A 21,879-nucleotide genomic window follows, 5' to 3' on the forward strand; every position below is an offset into this window, starting at 1 on the left:
ACGAATTTTTTTACACAGGTCATGTGTTAACAGTGCCTTTTAACAGTATGGAATATTTTGCAAAATTTAGTTTAGAACAGTTGCCTGAAGTAAGTGGCTATATTTACACTAATGAGTCTAAACTTTTGATGGGAAGCATATTTTCGAAATCGGAACTCACAAGACATTATGACTAACGCTGAGGCAAGTACAATTATCTGCTTTAAGGTTCTCGTGCATTGAACAGATATTTTTTTCTAAACTAGGGTGGATGTCCACAATTGTGGAGTGGTTAGTTTTGGGAAGGTAGATGCACAAGAATACGTTTGACAGCCGTAAGGATCAAAGTAAAAGTGAATAAAGATAGACACAGACGAGGGCAATTGTTACCATATCTGTAATTTCAAAATGATTCTTGAATCGGTGTCTGGCAAGAGTGAATACTCTGGGCGTACGTGTACATTGTTGTTCATTTTGATTTGTTGGAAATGTTTTTTTTGTTTTGTTGAGGCGTGGGGGGCGTTGTGGTAGCCAAGTACTCGTCACGGATTCGATTTACGAAATTGTTCAATCCAGTGAGTGAGTGAGTGAAGCGAGTCGGTTCCAACTCAACTCGACGTGTCGAGGTCCTGAAGGGGGATATAAGTCTTTCTCGTGGTGCTGTCAACGCTTCAGTGTCTGAATTCCTTAAAAGAAACTTCTCTGATGGTCTGAAGAGTGCGGACTTCATGAATAGTCCTCTCATGCTGGAACCAGGCAAATGTGTCATCCAAACCGTGACATCTGTCAGTAGAGCTCACAAGAAACATTATTTGACGTCAAAGAAGACCTGCATTAAACGTAATTCCCTTCTTTATGTATATGTTGATATTTTTCAAACAACATATTAAATTACAATAAATATGCCATTAGTTGCTTAGTTTAATACTATCATTGTTTTATGTCCAGGCAAAAAAGACATGATTGTGAAACTGGGTACCAACAAAACACTGGTGATTGACGTCGATGTCACCTCCGAGTCATTGGCAAAGCTCATCAAACATTCTGTTTGCACAATATCAGTGGATCGTAAGGTGATCAGAACATTAGACAGTAGCGTCAGTTCTGTCAAGCACAAACCCTACAGATATTACTAATAAATTAACATGGTTTGATCCGACCTAAATTTCGAGACAATTACGGTGTTTTTTCTGTATATTCTGCAAAATGTACCCTTACTAAATGGATGCTGTTGTGTAGTTTTGGAGTAATGATCGAGACCGATCAACACATAACCTGCAGAGCTCCAGCCGCCGTGGATTATTCCCCTTACATCGTGAGCCCTGACATCACCTCGACACAGCTGTCCCGGTTTTTCACTGGAAGGTGAAGTTTTGTGTTTTTGTCTCTGAAGCAAGTGCGTGTACACATATCAGAATTGTCAATGCACTGTATTCCTGTTCACATGAATCATGGGATATCAACACCACTTCTACAAAAATGTTCTCATCCGCAGCATGACATAGTGTAGCAAATAATCATTATTTAGATTTTAAGCATGTTCATTTAATTTGTTTGTTCAGAGTCTACAAGTTTGTTAGTCCTGCATTCTACCTGTCGCCGATCAGCAATGTACAACTAACAGAAGACATCAACGTTGATTTGCCAGCATCACCAGCTGATGAACACCAGGAATCAGCGATCATTCTGTGGGACTCAGGTACAAATACGACTATATAAAACGTCTTTCAGCATATCGGTGTTGTACCGCATTTTGAAAGGAGTGAGTTGGCATGGTTTTACGCCGCTTTTGATTGTATTCACATTTCATGACAGAGGACGGCAAAAATAGGCTTCCCTTATTTTACCTTTGAGGGGAATCAGAACCAGGTTTTTAGCGAGATACAGGAATATATCTACAAGGCTATCCTACCGTCCCGTTTTGAAAGGAAAACACCTGTTCATTGTGATACTAATCGTGTTTCTTTCTGCACACAGTTGACAAAGTCTGATACAAATACGACTATCCAAAACTGTTGAAACATGTCTATGTTGTACAAGAAACGATTGGGTATGATTTTACGATGCTTTTTACTATATTCAAACCTTGTCACTGCTAGGGACAACCAAAAGTGGGATTCACTCATTTTACCGATGATGGGAATCGAAACCAGGTCTTAAGGATGAAATTCGAATGTATCCACTGGGCTACTCTACCGTCCCCTTTTGAAAGGAAACCATCTGTTCATTGTTATACTAATAGAGTTTCGGTTTTGCACACAGGTGACTAAATCTGGCGCCATGTCAATGAAATTTGTGGTACTGCCTCTTTGAGCGCCTCAATGAGTGATCCTCATGCAAAACATGTATATATGCCAATATTCTGGTAAGCACTGGTACATACATTGTTCTACAGCTTGTAGTATTTTCTAGTAATTTACCAACTGCTCCAGTTTCTATATTTGCATGTCTCAGTTGCTTAACTACATTTTAGAACGCAATATTATACACAACGAAAGACACAATTTGGTTACCCAAAAGACCAAACCAAAGAGGAATGAGATGTCTAGGTAGGATAAGACAAACGGATAAGATGCTATGCGATGGGGTCGTTTATGGATATATGAATATGTTGAAATGCCAGGTTGGTGCTTTTTTCAGTATTCACAAACATGGCAATACCCTAGTCTGTTGGCTATCGAGTCAAGGTTGACCATCGGGAAAAGGGAAAATAACTCGGACATTTTTCATTTTAACAACAAGTATTTGAAGGTGTAGGTACAACTGAAACCAGAGATTGGAGGACACGCAGCCTCGGTGACCGCTAATCGGTCTTTTTCTTACCTTTTCATACATTAAGAAGGACATATAATAGAAACGCCGTGTCCATCGACGTGTGTGTCCTCATTAGCCCATGTTACCATGGTAGCTGTGCTCCAAAAACCCGTCTTTACCATGTGAACATCCAAGCAGAGCAACCAGTTTTCTGAATGTGTATCTGGTTACATTCTTGGACTCGAGTTTGGGGGGGCGCGGTGGGCGAGCTGGCTAAGGCGCCAGGCTAGTAATCCAGTGAGCTTGGAGGTGTCGGGATCGAGCCCACCTGTGACCGGGTGTAAAACACCTCGGAGTCAACTTTGTGTGCAGACTCTTTCAGTGTTCTCACAACCACTAGTGTACAATACACAACCCTGTACATGTCTCAGTACACAACCCTGTACACTTAAAAGAACCCACAAATCCGTTGGTAGATGACCAGATGGTGGCCACATGAATAGGTGCAAACACCTAGTTGCAGGTACAGCAACGTGCAGCAAACTTGGACAAAGTACTGTGAATATGTGTGCCAGTCCACCCAGCTGTGAATGGGTACCTCGTAAGGATAGGAAAGCCACATCAACTCGGTGCGCCTAGTGGACAGCAAGAGTTGTATGATCCCCAGGGAGTTGAGATTGAAAATACGATGTGCCGTTGTGATTGACATCCAGCGATCGAGGGAAAACAAAGCGCCTTTCAGCAGTTGTACTGGATATGGGCGCTATACAAAAGTGTGTGTGTGTGTGTGTGTATGTGTGTGTGTGTGTGTGTGTGCGTGCGTGTGCGTGTGCGTACGTACGTATGTTACGAAGGACAGTTCTGCGAGAAGGGAATCAACGCATGTCTTAAGGCCCCTTGTTCCCTTCTGTATGAGTGTGAAGACAGGCTGTCGACCTGTGAATGTGTCCGAAGATTCTTGCTATACTTGTCTGCATTTGTCTGCACTGCCCGGGTGATGCCTTTTGCATAAGACGTAGATAAAAACAAATTACTCGTCAAAGGTCTTGTAAGTACTATTTTTAAACTCGTGTTATCGTGCTCATTTCTTTTAGGAGAATCTGACTGTCATCACTTGTTTACAACTTCTTTGAATGGCATTGAGAAGTTGGTGTGATGAACAACGGGGAGAGTTCAATGGATATACAAACCTGCTATTAGATGTTACATGCGGGATCTAATGCAAAAGAAGATGGACACCCAAGTAGGTTTTAAAAAAACTACACGAAATTAAACCAACTATCGGTTACACATACTGTCAGTGCAGATTTGAAGAGGTCATTATGCGACGATGTCTCATTGGCCACTCAAGATACACCCATGACTATTTGTTAAAAGATGAGGATCCTCCGTTTTGTATCCCTTGTGATGAAAGAATCACAGTCAAGCATGTCCTGCTTGACTGTATAGATTTTCCATCACAAGGGATAAATGCTTCAATGTCAGAACATTGAAGGATCTTTTTTATAATGTTAATTATCATTTGATTATTGAATTCTTAAAAGAAATAGAATTATTGGAAATTTTTTTATAAATGGTTTGTAAATAGATAAATGTTTTATCATCGGTAGTTTAAATTAGTAACTGAGATCGCTAGTAACTGTACCCTCAAAGGGGGTTGAAGTGTACCTTCTTTTTTGTAATGTTAATTATCATTTGATTATTGAATTCTTAAAAGAAATAGAATTATAAGATAAATTTTGATAAATGGTTTGTAAATAGATAAATATTTTATCATCGGTAGTTTAAATTAGTAACTGAGATTGTTAGTAACCGTACCCTCAAAGGGGGTGAAGTGTACCTGAGAGGGTACGTATGTTATTTTAATTTATGGCTAGATTATCTAAAATTGCTAACAGCTGAAGGGATGGTGTAAATCCAGCTAGGGTCCATGCAGGTAGCAAATGTACTGTAAGTCCCTATGGTCCCTAGTAAGGTGATCCACCTTCAGTTGTTGGCAATGTATAGCCTGTTTTATATTGTATTGTTCTCTTTAAAAATATCGTTTTATGATAACATGCTAGTTTTACTTTTATATCTGTGATACACTGGTAGTTTTACTGTTCTTCCTCAACAGGCCTTTAATTTCTAATTTTATTGTTCTATTATACAATAATTAATTGTTCTCGTCACGATATGGCTGGAATATTGCCGATGTGACGATAAATACTAACTCACTCACTCAATATGGATATACAACTTTTTTGTTATTGATATGTTGGACGTTTCGGTGTGGCTACTAACACCGTATGTACATTACAACAAGTAACTTCTCACTTGCCTCTTAATATAGAAGATGTATATCCATAGAACTCTCCCCGTTGTTCATCACTAGTTTACAGTTTGTTTCAACATGTTGTATACTTCACATCGATAAGTATCTCAATACATACGGAAATGTGCATTTTTGCGGCGTCGACCTTTGAGATATGTATTTTTTATGTTTAAATGAGTTTGCCAGACACTACTCCAGATAAACAGTGAGTGAGTTAATATTTAATGTCACGTCGGCAATATCTCAGCCATACCGTGACGAAAAAAATTTATGCAATATAAAATGAAAACATTTTGAAGAGTAAAACCTGTCGACGATGGACAGTAACAATACTAGAGTATCACAGATATGAATATAAAACTAGCATGTAAAACTAAAACATGTTAATTAAAGGAGACAATACAATATAAAACACGGGTTATAGATCGCCAACAACAGAAGCTAGATCACCATACTAGGGACCATGGGGACTTATATTACTTTTGCTACCTGCATGGACCCTAGTTGGATTTACACCATCCCTTCAACCGCTGGCGATGGTAGGAAGATTAAGGCGAAATTTAAAATAACAAAAATATTACGATTAAAATTGAGCGAAATTGACTTTTGGAGACTTACGTACCCTCTCAGGAGGACAATAATTTTACGATGCTTTAACCCCCTTTAAGGATTCAGCTATTAATAATCGCAGTGATAAACAGTCGAATCTAGTCGAGTCCAGCGTAGTGGACATCAGCAGAACCACACAGTGATGGTGGAGCTGACACGGAGCAGACGGCTTCCGGGTCAGCCTCCACCACGGAACAAATACAGGACGAGAAACCTGGTTTTCAAGACAATGGCAGAAGCACGTCTTCCTTGTTCATTGGCCCAGGACACGTGAAGATGCATAACAGGAAAATGAACTATTCCATCGCGTGATGCTTAAAAACAACTTCCCAAAATTGTTGATTAAAGCAACAGCATCCAAACTCTTTACGGTATTGTGCAGTGTTTTCAGTTTAGATTGATTGATTGTTTGTTGTTCAACGTCGCACTCAGAAATGTTCTATATATATTCCATGGCTGGACCAGACAATCCGTTTGCAGATTAGATGTTATAGTAAACGCTACGCTGTGTTTTCAACGCATGTTAGTGGAACCCTAATAGGTCTCTATGTAAACTACAGTATCAGTATCAGTATTTGATAATATAATTCACATGCTAATAATCTGAGTGTGTGGCTTTGAGTTAATATTATCCATATTTTGAGTTAATACATGGTTATGTATATGGAATGCAAATCACCTAAGACACGAAAGTATATTGGAGAACGTTTGAATCACTCACTCACTCACACACACACACACACACACACACACACACACACGCACACGCACACGCGTGCACACACACACACAGACAGATTGATTATCATCGGGTGGTCGTAAACTGCTTTTCATTTTTCTTCGTTGTTCTATCAGGTAAAGCTGATTTCTCAAGTTTGTAATTTGACAAATACTTTACCTAAAGTATTGTGGCAATATTAATACCAGATTATGATTGTTTCAAAGAGGTATCATTATATACAAAGGAAGGAAATATATGGACACACATGTACAGTGCACAGTTACTGTTTCAGCTGTGATGTTCGCGGCTGAGCTAAATTGAATACAACATTCATTGGAGTCAATAATGCATCATGGTCACTTTTTAATATATAACAAATGTATCTATTTATGAACGTCTTAATCAACACTACATGACAGTATCAGACTATTTATCTTACCAACTGGCGTAAAAAATAATGCAAAAACACGCTACTACTGAATGATGGTTTAGCAACAAATCCAAACTGATCTAGAATAACGGTGAAAAATGTACAAAGGTTTTGTACAACTCAAAATATGCATCAGTTTTCTCTACAGCTACTACATATGTATTATGCTTTGTGTGTCACGATGCAAAATAAAGACTGTGCAATAACACATGCCTGAATCATCAGTTAATAAGTATATGGCAAATTATTCATGGCGAACAATATTGAGAATTAATATAATGTATCTTTAAAAACAGAAGACGTCGTTCCATATATGTTTCATAAAGCCGGCGTATACTTAACATATATGTGTTTAATACGATCCATGTGTGGACATGTTTAAAGTTCTATTTGTTGCTGATAATGAGCACTATAACCACATGGGTCTATTGCCGTCACAGCTGCAAATAGAGATTTGGGTATGGAATCGGTGGGGATCACGGTCAGGTTTGTTTCCGTTCTTTTCATGAGAACCCCCTCCAAGATGTCTGCTCCTCCAACCACTGTTCCAATGTGAATCTCATATTGAAGATCCTTCCACGGAGAGACGAACAGCCCGTCCCAGTTCAGGGAGATGTGCTTTCCTTTCAGTGACACAGCTATCGCAGCAGATCCTACAAACATGTACTCGTTATAATAATTTATGATGAGTGAGTACTATTAAGTTCGATAATTCTTGAATTAATTACAAGTACAAACTTGTTTTTCTTTAAAGACAATTACATTTTAATTGAATGTGAAAGGGCTGAAAAACAATAGAACAATTTAACCTGTTATTGTCGGAGGATTGCCATGGGTGGTAAGATTAAGAAGAGTTGTTTCCCCTTGTGTCCCAAGCACGTTGTCTTGAGATACTGCAACTGGGTAAGAGGCTGAATTCTTGAGGTGCAGCCCACACAACGAGGCGAACTCATCACCGGTGTCTACTCTGGTCTGATATGTGCCGAACTCATCTGTTACCTTAATCTGAAGTGTAGAGTCAACATGCACCCGTCATTACTGACAACTTGGTCTTAGAGTGAATGATTTTAACTTAAATGACATGTGTCAGATTCCTGTAACACGCATGTAGATGCAAGACAGTTAAACTTACCACGGTTGACTGGAGATGATTCCGGGCCCAGTGCATCCGAACTCTGTTGTCTTTAAGGCACTGGCCACGTTGATGGAAGTACCTGACTTTGTCATCCAAGATGGCCGCCATTGTAGGCTTTAGTTGATCATGTGTCAGAGTTACGCCATCGGAGACGGCTGACGACATCAAACCCACGTTGTTGATACAACGAACCGTTGAGAATATCTTCAGAGGAAGGCTAATATTGACGTTTGTGATGTCAAAGTTAGCTGTTGTTTGACTTCGGGAAACCAACTGAAACATCTTGATGTCACCTTTGCCTGGTATCCTGCCTGGAGGAAACAATTACTTTTCACAGTGTTTTAGAAATAGTAATAAATTAAATGTATGCCAAATACATTAAACTTATGAACAAATCGCTGTACCATTACATGTTTTGATGCATATCATGGTAACCCAATGCTGTGAATCGATTCTCATGATTTCAATCACTGGATTGTCTATTCCAGACTCCAGCATTTACAGACCGCCAAATAGCTGGAATACTACTGAGTGTGGCGTTAACTAAAGACCAATCAACAAATTACCAAAGAGTACCTGTAGTGGCGCGTTTTCGAATTGGTTTGTAAGATGCTTCGCTAAGAGGTCAAAGGCGCCGACCGTACTTTATCAGGGGATAAAGCACGTCACACTGTATTGACGTCACCACACGATTCTAGGCTACCCCTCGTAATCAAAAGTACCCGACGTCACGACGCATGTCAGTTCACATCGCCAGTTACAGTCTCCTACAGTACAACTACATAGCACCCGTTCTGTGGTTTGCAGTTGCTTCACTCGGCTAACATCAATGGTGGAAACATTACGTTTAACTTTTTCGACGCAACGAAATGTCTCGGCTCGACTCACACTTAAACAGCGACACAGCAACGTTGGCTAACTAAGCCCATGTCCGTAGTGCCACAATGTATCTCGTGGATGTCGCGTCAGTAGTCGGCTCAATCTGGATTTACTGTGTAAACTAAATCCGAGGTTCATATTGCCCCATATGGTTTACAAAAATCGCAGATGTAATTAAAATAATATAGAGAAGACATTTAACGCGAACATAAACTGTCTTCAAACTGTGTATCATTTGTTTTCTGCTTCTTAACTAGGGGGCAGTCAAGGCAATAGAACAGCACCTCAGCTAGCCCTGAGCGAGGATTGTTAATTTTGGCATCTCAGAAAAACTACAGTTCGCTCTACCCTCAAGTATAGTGTAATAAAGTACAGTTTTGTCCTGAACTATTATAACACAAGCGTCCTCGTACTTAAATGATGCTACCTCAGGGCGAAAGTGTACTTTATTACACTATATACGAGAGTAGAACGAACTGTAGTATACCACGTCACCTATTTGGGACACGTCTGTAACTGCTGTGTTTGGGTTATGATATATACCTATTGCCCAGCTACAGTGCACAATACCCGACTCGGCATCCTCGACTGCCCAGTTGACGTACACATCGCCCAAAGCCTGGTAGTCAATGTCAATCCCTACAGGAAGAATAAATTAGTCTTATACCTCAATACAGTTGTTGCTCATATGTTATTATCCACAGTTATCTTGTTATGTACTTTGCTCAAAGAGTATATGTATATATCTATTCTGTATCATTCACTGGAAGAATGAGTAAGAAACGTTGTATTCACGAAATATAAAGTTGATATTCCAAAAGGCTTTAACTGAAGCAAATATGTATTGATGTAACTTTTTAAATGCATTTGCATGACTGTTTGATTATGATGAGCCGTTCTTTAAATCTGACAAATATTTGGTTTTCTTAAATGTAGTTTGACAGAACCACAAGTATTTCACTTTACCGTCTCCATCATTGATGTGAGAGAACATCGGCGGGGTCATGTCGACAGTGATAGGGTCAGGGCGGGAGACGGTTGTGAGACCAGCAGCATTCCTGGCAGTGATGGTCAGGAACAGTTTCTGTTTGTGGGACAGTCTCAGACCTGACAGAGTTCCATGTGCGTGTCGGCTAACACTCTTAAAGCCCTGCACCTGAGTTCCTCCGGAGACAGTACCTTTAAGAGTGAGCGAGTGAGTAAGTGAGTGAGTTTACTTTTACGCCGCACTCAGCAATATTCCAGCTTTATGGCGGCGGGCTGTAATAAATCGAGTCTGGACCAGACAATCGAGTGATCAACAGCATGAGCATCTATATACGCAATTGGGACACGATGACATGTGTCAACCAAGTCAGCGAGCCTGACCACCTGATCCAGTTAGTCGCCTCTTACGAGAAGCATGGGCTACTGAAGATCAATTCTAAACCCAGATCTTCACCGGTAACCTTTTAGAGATATGATTCTTTTTTGGCTTTACACTAATTCAATCTTTTTAACGCTCATTACATTTAAACAACTACATACATCTGGGCATTAGCACGTGTATCACTGTCTCGTGAATATAGACGCTGTTCTTGTTAAATTGAAATTCTACCGTATACTTGACAATAAAGTGACAATACTGAGTGTTAGTATCATTGTCGGGCATGTTCTCGAGTTACACAAGTGAGGTTATGCGACCAAGTTATAGACTGATATGACATTCTACTGTGTAACGCACCCGCAGCCATTGTGTATTCTACAATTGGAGACTCTCCATCATCAAAGTGCCAAGATACGTGAACTGATGACCAGTGCTTCCGGAAGACAGCTTGAAGCTTGACGTTACTTTCTGTTTCCATAGTATCTGCATTCCCTACATGATCCACTCTTTGCAACAACACGTGATCCAGGGCCATTTCCATGCTGATGGAGGACGTCCCAATCGTCAGCGGTGTTGTGGCGTTCTGTGCCAGGAAACTGAAGCTATACTGGCTCCACAGGATGACCCGTCCATCTGTTCCATAACACGAGTCTACACATAGGTGTGGATCGAGGCTGAAGGTAAAGATGTCATTCCCAAACGATATGAAACCTTCTACTACTTTCTGGTTGACAGTAATGTCCAAAGGATACCCAACATGGATGGTGGCTTTATATCTGCTGCCAACGTCAAGGTTCATGACATTCTGCTGTATGCTGCCTCGTACAGAAACTACTGTCTTCCCGTGTGTGGCATGGTGAACACCAGGTGTCAGTAGCCTGATGCAGGAGTGCCTCCCAGCCTTCCATGAAGGTAGTTCAGGATGACAGTCAGTGGATTGGCTAATGCTTTCCTCAAAGGAGGGATTGGACACCAGATTCTCCCCTAGATAGGCAATGTCCTTAACATCAGGTGGCGATGAATCAATGATGACCCCATCTGATACAACCACTGTAGATGTGTGTCCAACAACGTCTACTGCATAAACCTTCGCCCATATTTGTGTTCCTGTAAATAATAACCACATAACCACCAGAGATATTTTCAAAACTTGGTCATAGCACAGCATAGACAACATGTCAACAAATATCTGTTTTAAAGTGAAGTTGAAGTGCATTGGAAAGGCATAAAATGATTTTTGAAGTTAATAAACTAACGGAGTAAAGGACTGGCATTCCGGCCAACTGTATGTGCACGAAAATGCAGAATCAGTTAACGTGGGAAATACAATGTATTTAATCTGACTAATTATGTCTGTCACGAAATGTTTGTGTTACACATGTAAACTTATTAAAGTCGACATGAATTTTTACTATTATCATATCGATTAACCGTGCATTTAGAACGATGGATTATGTTAAAATGAATGGACGATAATAACGCAAGTCATGGGTTACTGACGTGAGCAAATTAATTTATATTTATGGTTTTAGCTATGCGTGGGATTTTGAAAATATCGTTAACACTGATTTATTGGTTATGCAGTTTTTTTCAACGAGTTAAAGATTGAAACATCCAGTGTATATTTTCAATGTTAAATGAACATTCTTATTCTGTGTCAAAAGTACGTTTAATATGGAATCATACTTGTCAACTTTATATAACAAAGATTTAAGAAGATTTTTATCACTTTTACGAGTAGGTGAATTAAATATCATGAAGAATGCAGGAAGAAGAAATAATATCCCAAGAGAATTACGATTTTGTCCATTTTGTAAGAACATGTTAGAAGATGAGGTTCATTTTTATGTCTATTTGCCCACTATATAATGATTTAAGAACAAGACATTTGTTAAATATTGACAGAAAAGTTAGAAATTCTCTCATCCACCTTGTTCAAAATGAAAAATGGAATTTTCTGACTAAAATTGACATTTTATACTTATCCTGACTTATGCTATTTGCTTGTCTCCTTCTTGCGAATGATAGTGGAACACTCGAATCCCTTTGAAGTTCCTTTCAAAAAGCGGACGTAAAATCACTCACCCGCAGTAGCCTCCCTTTGACCCCTCGCGCCATTCTAGTCACATGATCAGCCATGCCTGTCACTTTCTCCGTATATGAGCCCGACACCCGGATTTACAGGGAAATCCAAAGTGCCATGATGGGGGGTTGGGAGGGCTGACCTCATGGGTCAGGATAAGTATAAAATATCAATTTTAGTCAGAAAATTACATATTTTTGCTTATCCTGACTCATGCTATTTGCTTGTAGAATCCAACGGAATCGGTGGTGGGTCAGGCCACTTCTGGATTCATTGGTTGTTGATTTACGTCCTGCATAACCCCCGTAGGAACTTCTGATGGCACTTGTGCTGATCCTTTTCTTCCATCTTCCTCAGATGAGTCTAGGGGGACCACTACTTGTTAGATTTCTCTGGAACTCTTCTCCTGACATTATGTGTGGATTTATTGCAACTCCATCTCTTGATGCTCGCATCAAGTGGAGAAGCGACCCTACTTCATGTACGAGTAATTCCTTTACAAGTACAGGGTCTATCACTCATGCTGGTCTGTCCTAGACGTGCGCATGGACTCTAAAGCTCTAGCTCTCCCGAGCGTTGGCTTTTACAAGTCACGTGATAAATGGGTGAGATTCATCTCAGCGCCTTTGTGGAACCGTCAATTGTTGTGCTACAACAAGAGGCCCAAACTGGTGAATGCCGGAGACGTCCTCGGTAGCAATGTCTCTGATGTAGTGGTTGGCAAACACCGTCTCCGATTTCCAAAAGCAGCCCTCCATTGTCGTAGAGATGGAGCAGTTTCCATGCAGAGCGAGTGTCAACGCCAGAGCTCTGACTTTGTGAGGATTGGAGGCTCGTGGAGGTTCAAGTCCTGCTGCTTTATAGGCCCTTAAGATGACGGCTCTCATCCAGGTCGATATCGTCGTACGTGAGACCTCTGTAGGCGTCTCCGTAGATAGAGGGATGAAAAGGCGCTTGAATTTTCGTCTCCTCGTCTTAGTCATTTGTAGGTAGACTTTTAATGCTCAGACTGGGCATAAGGATAGATCCTGGATATCCTGTGGCCCAAGGACTTTAGATAGTGCTGGGATGTGGAACTGTCTGTCGGGTTGACCGGGCAGCTGGTTCTTTGCTATAAAATCCTGCCACTGTCATTGGATCCAGAACAATATCTTTTAGAATACCAGATAACAGCTCTATTTTTACAGCAGTACCAAACACCATATTAACGGCTCTTAAATACATTAAAAGACATCCTAAACATAAACAATATATCATCTTTTCCGATTCTCTTTCTTGCCTTCAGGCTTCTAAAAATCTTTCTTGTAAACATCCACTTTTAATAGAAATTATTGAATTATATAATGATCTTGCTATTGGCCAATACGATATCGTCTTTTGTTGGTTACCCAGCCACAATGGCATTTCTGGGAATACAATGGCCGATCTTGCTGCCAAGGCAACACTCAACAACTCTGTCACACCACGTCTTATTCCATACTCAGATTATAAAGCTGTCATCAGATCTTATATCCGTGACCTAATGCAGAAGAAGTGGGACACCCAGGTGGGTATAAATAAATTGATGTGAAATAAAACCCTATATTGGTTATACCCACTTGGGTTGTCTGTCCAGAATTGAAGAGGTCATCATCATACGACGATGTCGTATTGGCCACACAAGATATACTCATGAGTACATACTGAAAGGTGAGGATCCTCCGTTTTGTATCCCTTGTGATGAAAGAATCACAGTCATGTCCTGCTTGACTGTGTTGAATATTCAATCACAAGGGATAATTATTTTAAATCACGAACTATGAAGGATTTTTTTTACTAGTATCAGTTCTCATTTAATTATTGCCCTTTTAAAAGAATTAGATTTGTTAAATGATTTGTAAATAGATAAATATTTTATGATTGGAAGTTTGAATTAGTAACTAAGATTGTGAGTGGCTGTATCGTCGAGGGGGGTTAAAGTACTGTAAAATTATTGTCCTCCTGAGAGGGTACGTAAGTCCCAAAACATTCGAAGTAAATTAAAACGTTCCACCTTTTTAATCGTAGAATCCCTGTTCTTTTAATCTATGGCTAGATTTGCTAAATTGCGAACGGCTGAAGCGATGGTGTAAATCCAGCTAGGTTCCATGCAGGAAGCAAATGTACTGTAAGTCCCCATGGTCTGGTGGACTACCTTCAGTTGTTGGCAATCTATAGTCTGTTTTTATATTGTATCGTCTTGTATAGTTCAAATGTTTTAGATTTAGTTACTAGTTTTATATTTCTATCTGTGATAATCTAGTTGTTTTACTGTCCTTTGTTGGCGGAATTTTATAATTTACCTTAAATTGTTAATATATTTATAACTTGATTTAGTCACAATATGGCTGAAATATTGCCGATGTGACTTAAAATCTTCACTCACTCACTCACTCACTCACTCACTCACTCACTCACTCACTCACTATAACATCCCATCCCAGTCCCAGATCGTGTTCGTTCGAAGTCCAGAGCATTTATCTCCGACATCCATGCTGCTGTTGCCAAGGCGATCAGGAACAGAGTTTTCTGTGTTAAAACTCGAAGGATGTCCGTTCTAGAGGCTCGTAAGCATCACTGGTGAGATGCTGCAAAACTACGTTGAGATCCCAAGCAGGAGCCTTGAATTTCTTTTGTTGGTCTTCCAACTTGAACGAGCGCAGTAGTGCCAGTATCTCTGGTACCTTGGTCAGCTTGACACCCGTCTACATGGTCATAACTGTGCTGAAGGCCGCCAGGTACGTTGAGAGTTTTGAACCTTTTAAGTGTCTCGTCTGTCGTAGATGACACAGGTATTCCGCCTCTTGAGGATGAGTTGCTTTCACTGCCGTGAAGCCTTTCCTCATTGCATACCGTTCGAATCTTTGCCACTTGTCGTCGTACAAGTTGCGAGTTGACCTGCGTAGAACTAGTGTTACTGCTTTCGCTGCTCTGGCGGAGTACCCTCTTTTCTTCAAGCTAGTTTTGGTACGCTCCACGCGTGTAACTGGAACACTGTCGGATTCCCGTGAGCTTTCGTTTTGTGTGGATTGACGAGCAGGTTCAACCACTCTGGTAGTTTCAGGGTCGGACTTCCGAGTTCTTGCATGAGGGCAGGAAACCATACCCTCGCTGGCCAATAGGGCGCGACCAAAATCAGTTGCAGCGTTGTCGTCTGCTTGATTTTCTTTAACACTTGTGGCAATAGTGCTGAAGGTGGAAACGCATAAGCGTTTTTAGTCCTTCCCATGAGATGCTTAGATCATCTGTTGCCCATGCCTGAGGATCCGGGATCGTTGAGACGAATGTTGGTAGCTGTTTGTTGAACTTTGTTGCAAACAGGTCTATCAGCTAAGATCCTATTGTTTGTATGACGAGCCGGAACACCTCTGGATGTAACATCCATTCCGTCAGGGATGGTTGTAGTGGACAAGATAAGGTGTCTGCTATGACATTCTTGCTCCTGGAATGTGACATGCCTTTATGTAGATGTTCAGGTCGTCGACGATGCTGAACAGGAGAAAGCTGAGATTTAGCAGATTGTTGATCTTGTTGATCCTCATTTGTTGATGAAGAACGCTACTGTGGAGTAGTCCGTATGGACCATGAGCCGTGCGTTCCTTAGTACGCTGAATCAGTGTTGTAAAACGTTGATCACTGCTCTCATCTCCAGCATGTTAATGTGCAGACTCTGATCCTGACTCGACCACTTCCCCTGCTGCCACTTCGTTGTCGAAGTGAGCACCCCATCCTTGTAGTGATGCATCCACGTAGAACTGAGTGCTGCAAACCGGCTCTGATAAAAAGGTTCCTCCGCAAACCTTCAACTTCTAAGTCTACCATAGCAGGTATGGTTCCAGACTCTCCAGTGGATCCATATTGTTGAGATGAGCATTGACGAATCTCAGTAGTGGGCGTGGTTGCCAAGTTCATAGTGTCAACGGAGAGAGTATTGCTTGAGATACCATGGCTTTTATCTAGACCCAACGATCCTCTGAGACGATTCTGTGGTGAGATTAACCATCTTCCCAGAAATCTGCTCATGTCCTATGTTGTAGGTAAGTAGACAGTGGAACCCTTGCCATGTCCGTAATGGAAGCGGAGCAATGTCCGGTTCTGGAATAATGACTTGAAGCTTATTTCTTCAATCTTCAGATAATATGTCAAGAAAACTTGTCACCAGAATCCTAACAAAGTGCAGTGATAATGCATAATTCGTCGTCTCTAGATGTACTGGAACTGTCATCGCTGTGAAGTCTATTTATAGTAGACTGGCTGTCGCGAGCAGAAATCGTCTAACGTATGTTGCTGCAAATCCCCGGATAAACAATCTTCAATCTGCTGACAGGAAAGGTCCTTATGACCCGTGAAGACAGTCGAATCACGCTGTACCCTGCTAACTGGACTGTAAATGGAGCCTTCCCCCCACGTTGAAAAGTTGTTTACAACTGTAGACGACTTTCTGGCACGTAAGCTATGCCAGGGTCGTTATTTCTCATGGACCAATCAAATTGCAGAATTTGATTCATCGCAGATTCCCGCGATGTGACGTCACCGGTGTTGCAGGAAAAAGATCCTTGTAAAATCTTGTGCAGTCGTTGATTTCTTCATCAACACTCGGCCTTGTCCGTAACCTCACTGTACAACTTGTCCCGGAGTTACACGAGTGAACACGTGTATAGAAGGCTGAGTGGAAAACGCGCGAAAGATTTTGCCGCGTAATACCAATGTAGGTCTCCCTAGCAGCTGTGATTGTTTCCTTCTTCACTGAAGATAATGCAGTCGTCATCTTATACAGATGATCAGCTGAAGTTTCCATACTTGCTTAACGCTGTTACTTGTAGACTGTAGTCATCGGTCTCAATGAAGCGCCGTAAAATAACCAGTTTGTGTTGAATACACAAAGGTTCTTGTCGATTTGATACTTTTGCTATAATGACTGTAAAAACGATGTCACGCTGAGGACTGCGACAATGCCAATGCTAGGCCGGTGATAACTGTCAAGCTGTCCCCTTCCTCAAGAGAGTCAAGCCCGCTGATGTTGGATCTGCCTAGCCCGAAACAAGTACGTCTAGTAGTTGTGTAAGTTCTACAATGGGAGTCGTTGATGATCTTGTAGTTCTTATCAATCTCTGGAGCCTTCATAAAGGGTTCCATGTGAAGTAGCGGGAATTTCCTGGCGTTGAACGTTGGGACATGTTGACTCTGGAACTTCGAAGCCTTACCAAGGCTGCGCTGAGATTGAGCAATCGGGTCGACAGGTGAAAGGTGAGCGTATCAAATCATCATTAGATATCTTCTGATCCACGATGACGTGTGTCCCTGCCTGAAGACCTGCTTGAAGACCTGCCTGAAGACCTTTCTGAAGACCTGCCTGAAGACCTGCCCGCAGGTGAACGATTGGAATATGAATCTTCCCTTGAATCTTGAGACGTATCCCTCTGCCTTCGTGAAGGTGTGGATTCTCTTCTCGGTGATGATGAGTGCGTGCATGCAGCCTCACTCCGAAAATCCACGTCTGAGGGTGAAGATGATCCATGTGCCCGACTTCTGCGATGCTCTGAGGAACGTCTAGTTCTGCTCCTGTGCGAAGGCTCCTTGGAAGGTCCTTCCGGCACGTCTAGGTCTGCATCATCGTTGTCCTCACTCAGACTTCCTCCTTCACGCAGGCTTCCATCTTCGTTGAGATGCGATCTGAAGACTACTGGTCCTTTGTGCAGGCTCGTCATCGTAGATGAGGTCTATGTAGCAGCCTTCATGCAGACTTCCTCCTTCACGCAGGCTTCCCTCTTCGTTGGGATGCGATGTGAAGATTGCTGGTCCTTTGTGCAGACTCTCTATGTGATGCACTGTGGGGAAACTTCACCAAAGTCTTATCTGAGGTCGTCTTCCTCTTCCGTGTAGAAGACAATCTGGTCTTCTTGTCTGTGAAGAGGGTAGCTCAGATGATGATGATCTTCTCCCTGGAACTGGAGGTCCCCCCTGGAACAGCGACCTGCCCCATAACGACGCCCGGCAATTCACTGAAATGGTGAACTTCAGCAGCAGTAATTAATAAACTATTATCAGCGCAATCACTTGATTTAGACATGACTTGTGAATGCCGTCTAGACCAGTCCTTAGCACGTCTATGAATAGAAATTAAGTAATTATTCATTTCAACAATAGATAAATGCTGACAAAGTTGACAGCGCAAGCTGGAATTGATAGTGCAATTAGGACATAATAAATGAGGATAACTGCAGACAACTGGTACCTGCAACGAAAGCAAGTTTTCATCAGTTGTAAACACGATGAAAAATCATGCCAAAGAACGTGAAATATATATAAATTTAGACAAAATTTTAAACCATATTGTTGGTATATTCTTCCGAAAACCGTATACAACAAAATTTGAAGTAGATGTCCAAAGAGAAAAAGGATATAGTGCCGTATAGGGATCCAGGCGCTCTCACAACAGTCCGCTAGTGCGAAGAAGGAGAGAGTGACAGGCATGGCTGAACTTGTGACTAGAATGGCTCCAGGGGGCAAAGGGAGGCTACTGTGGGTGAGTGATTTTACGTCCGCTTTTTTGAAGGGAACTTCAAAGGGATTCAAGTGTTCCACTATCATTCGCAAGGAGAAGGAGACAAGCAACTAGCATGAGTCAGGATAAGTATAAAATGTCAATTTTAGTCAGAAAATTACATTTTTCATTTTGAACAAGGTGGATGAGAGAATTTCTAACTTTTCTGTCAATATTTAACAAATGTCTTGTTCTTAAATCATTATATAGTGGGCAAATAGACATAAAAATGAACCTCATCTTCTAACATGTTCTTACAAAATGGACAAAATCGTAATTCTCTTGGGATATTATTTCTTCTTCCTGCATTCTTCATGATATTTAATTCACCTACTCGTAAAAGTGATAAAAATCTTCTTAAATCTTTGTTATATAAAGTTGACAAGTATGATTCCATATTAAACGTACTTTTGACACATGAATTAGAATGTTCATTTAACATTGAAAATATACACTGGATGTTTCAATCTTTAACTCGTTGAAAAAAACTGCATAACCAATAAATCAGTGTTAACGATATTTTCAAAATCCCACGCATAGCTAAAACCATAAATATAAATTAATTTGCTCACGTCAGTAACTCACGACTTGCGATTATTATCGTCCATTCTTTTAACATAATCCATCGTTCTAAATGCACGGTTAATCGATATGATAATAGTAAAAATAAGTTTACATGTGTAACACAATCATTTCGTAACAGACATAATTAGTCATATTAAATACATCGTATTTCCCACGTTAACTGATTCTGCATTTTCGTGCACATACAGTCTGTCTGTCTGTCTGTCTCTGTGTGTGTGTGTGTGTGTGTGTGTGTGTGTGTGTGTGTAAGGTGAGCTGCAGTGTCGTTTCAAAAACAATCACATCAATTATTTATGTTCTTACCATCAGCAAGTGGTGACTCCAGGCGTGCTCTTGCTGATGTGTGTAGCCCCACATCCTGCCAATCCACGATGCTGCATGCAGATGTATCATTGGTTGAACCAACACACCAGAAATACTTGATGATTGTGGAATCCTTGTCAGCAAACCCAAACCAGGATGCAGATACCCGTGTCTGGGAGGACTGGTAGTCAACATCACCGGACCCTGGACAGTGACAGGAAAGACAAAATTATGTTGACCGTCTTAATATGTCATGCCACTTACAATATACATTCTATATTCTTTCATCGCTGAATGGTACAGAAATCCTATGCCTACCGTCTCCATCTTCTACAGTCCCTGCTACTGGTGCCGTGACATCAATCTGCACCCCATCTGAGAATGCCCAGGCAACCAGTCCTGCTTTGTTATATGCAAGGATATTAGAGTAGTACATTGTTCCAGATTCCAGAGACAACCCAGACACTGTGCAGTTCGTGGCAGTCATGTCAGACGACGCATGTATGCTGTAACCTGAAACATACAGACCCAGTTTGAATATATACTGGACAAAAATAGTTAGGGATATATGTAAATTTTGAAATTATGAATAATGATATATTTATTCATTGACACACTGATAAAATATCAATCAACTTATTTTGTCTAGTATATTTTATGCGAAAGCATTACAACAGATTCTTCGTTGTCCTTAGCTAACATGTTTTTAGTCCCTGGTATGATGATCAGCCTTCAGTTGTTGGCGATCTATAGCCCGGTTTTATATCGTATTGTTTTCTATAGTGATATATTTTTATGATAGTGTACTTGTTTTAAATTAAGAGCTGTGATATTCTAGTAGTTTTACTGTCCTTCGATGACAGGTTTTTATTATCTCAATATATTTTTTATTGATACGAATTACATTGTTCTCGTCACGGTATGGCTGAGATAATGCCGATTTGACGTTAAATCTTAACTCACTCACTAACATGTTTTTAAACATACCGCCCGGTGAAGTACTTGTGTAAGACCTGTATTTCAGGAGTCTTGACTGTGTGTCCATCAGTACATTGTTCCAGCTCAGGTATATCCTATCTACGCGATGCTGGTAATCGATGTCCTTCCTGTCTCCAGATTCCATGTGCTCTTTCACCTATAAAGAAAACCACAGGATGGTGACTTTGAACCAAAACGGCTCTATCAAATAGGCTCATTGTAATCAAAAGTAGACACACGTTCGTTCGTTCATATACAATGAAATGTAGATACTCTTGTTGTCATGATGTACTTGGTACGTTTTGTATGGTTCACAAGTGATCGAAACCCACCCACCGCTACTCCTTGTCGGGAGAATGTTCTGGGTGCTGTAATATCAATGAGGACGCCGTCGGATTTGTAGATGTTGTATGTGTTCTCGTCATACCATGCCCGCACAAATACACTGTAGCTGAGTCCTGGTATCAGCTCACGCCCTGTAAAACATTCCAAGACAAACTTCACAACTAAGATTACATGTGAGGATAGACAAACTTTATGGATAACAACTTCTTTCATTTTGCGAGTGTGATGTTTTGATACAGATTCTTGTACCGTTGTCAGTTTGACAAGAATCTGTATGGAAACGTCGCACTCAGTCATGTCAGACGAAGAGCTGTTGAATCTAGCGGAAGAAATGTCAGGCTGGTTCGCCCTTGACAGGTTTCTGGAGAAACACAGAATTCAGTAGTCTATATTGCCAGATTGGCCCATGAGCCACCGCCTTCTGGCATAGGACTCTAGGCAAGTTAATCGGTCAATAATTTGAACATCGGAATTTGAAAAAGCCAAGACCAAATAATAACGGAAATATTTGCCCAAATACTCACCATGCACAGCCCTGGCGTTACCAGCCGATTGATAGAACCGGGCACATTCTACCACCCGTCTAGGTGAAGTCAGGGTCGAAGTGGTGTGTTGGGCAATAGGAACACAGTTCCAGGCTCCTTTTCCCTCAACCACCAGCCTACCGTCCTCCACCGACACAATTTGGTCGCCACTTACGACCAGCAATGGGGTGCTGTGGACACATTCTGTCCCGGTACAAATGGGGAAGAGCTATTAGCGTTACCCAGCACTCACCATAAGAAAGTTGCTCTTCACGAGTACCGAATCTGTTTCGAAACGTCGCACTCACGAAA

General features: G+C 41.1%; 1 protein-coding gene across 1 annotated transcript in view; it reads right to left on the reverse strand.

Moving 5' to 3' along the window:
- Positions 1-6,710: 6,710 nt before the first annotated feature.
- Positions 6,711-21,879, reverse strand: part of LOC124283859 — a 39,373-nt gene continuing 24,204 nt past the window's right edge. The window contains exons 43-53 of the mRNA XM_046719888.1: positions 21,035-21,174; positions 20,708-20,855; positions 20,039-20,233; positions 19,721-19,924; positions 10,545-11,294; positions 9,788-10,000; positions 9,365-9,460; positions 7,940-8,253; positions 7,617-7,812; positions 7,095-7,460; positions 6,711-7,047 (exon numbers count right to left, since the gene is read on the reverse strand). Of these exons, the coding sequence (XP_046575844.1) occupies positions 7,186-7,460; positions 7,617-7,812; positions 7,940-8,253; positions 9,365-9,460; positions 9,788-10,000; positions 10,545-11,294; positions 19,721-19,924; positions 20,039-20,233; positions 20,708-20,855; positions 21,035-21,174 (2,531 nt within the window). The 3' untranslated portion in view covers positions 6,711-7,047; positions 7,095-7,185. The remainder of the gene's footprint in view (positions 7,048-7,094; positions 7,461-7,616; positions 7,813-7,939; positions 8,254-9,364; positions 9,461-9,787; positions 10,001-10,544; positions 11,295-19,720; positions 19,925-20,038; positions 20,234-20,707; positions 20,856-21,034; positions 21,175-21,879) is intronic.

This window comes from Haliotis rubra, unplaced genomic scaffold (genome assembly GCF_003918875.1).
Source record: "Haliotis rubra isolate DU_JTF1 unplaced genomic scaffold, ASM391887v1 Scf1097, whole genome shotgun sequence".
NCBI lineage: Eukaryota > Metazoa > Mollusca > Gastropoda > Lepetellida > Haliotidae > Haliotis > Haliotis rubra.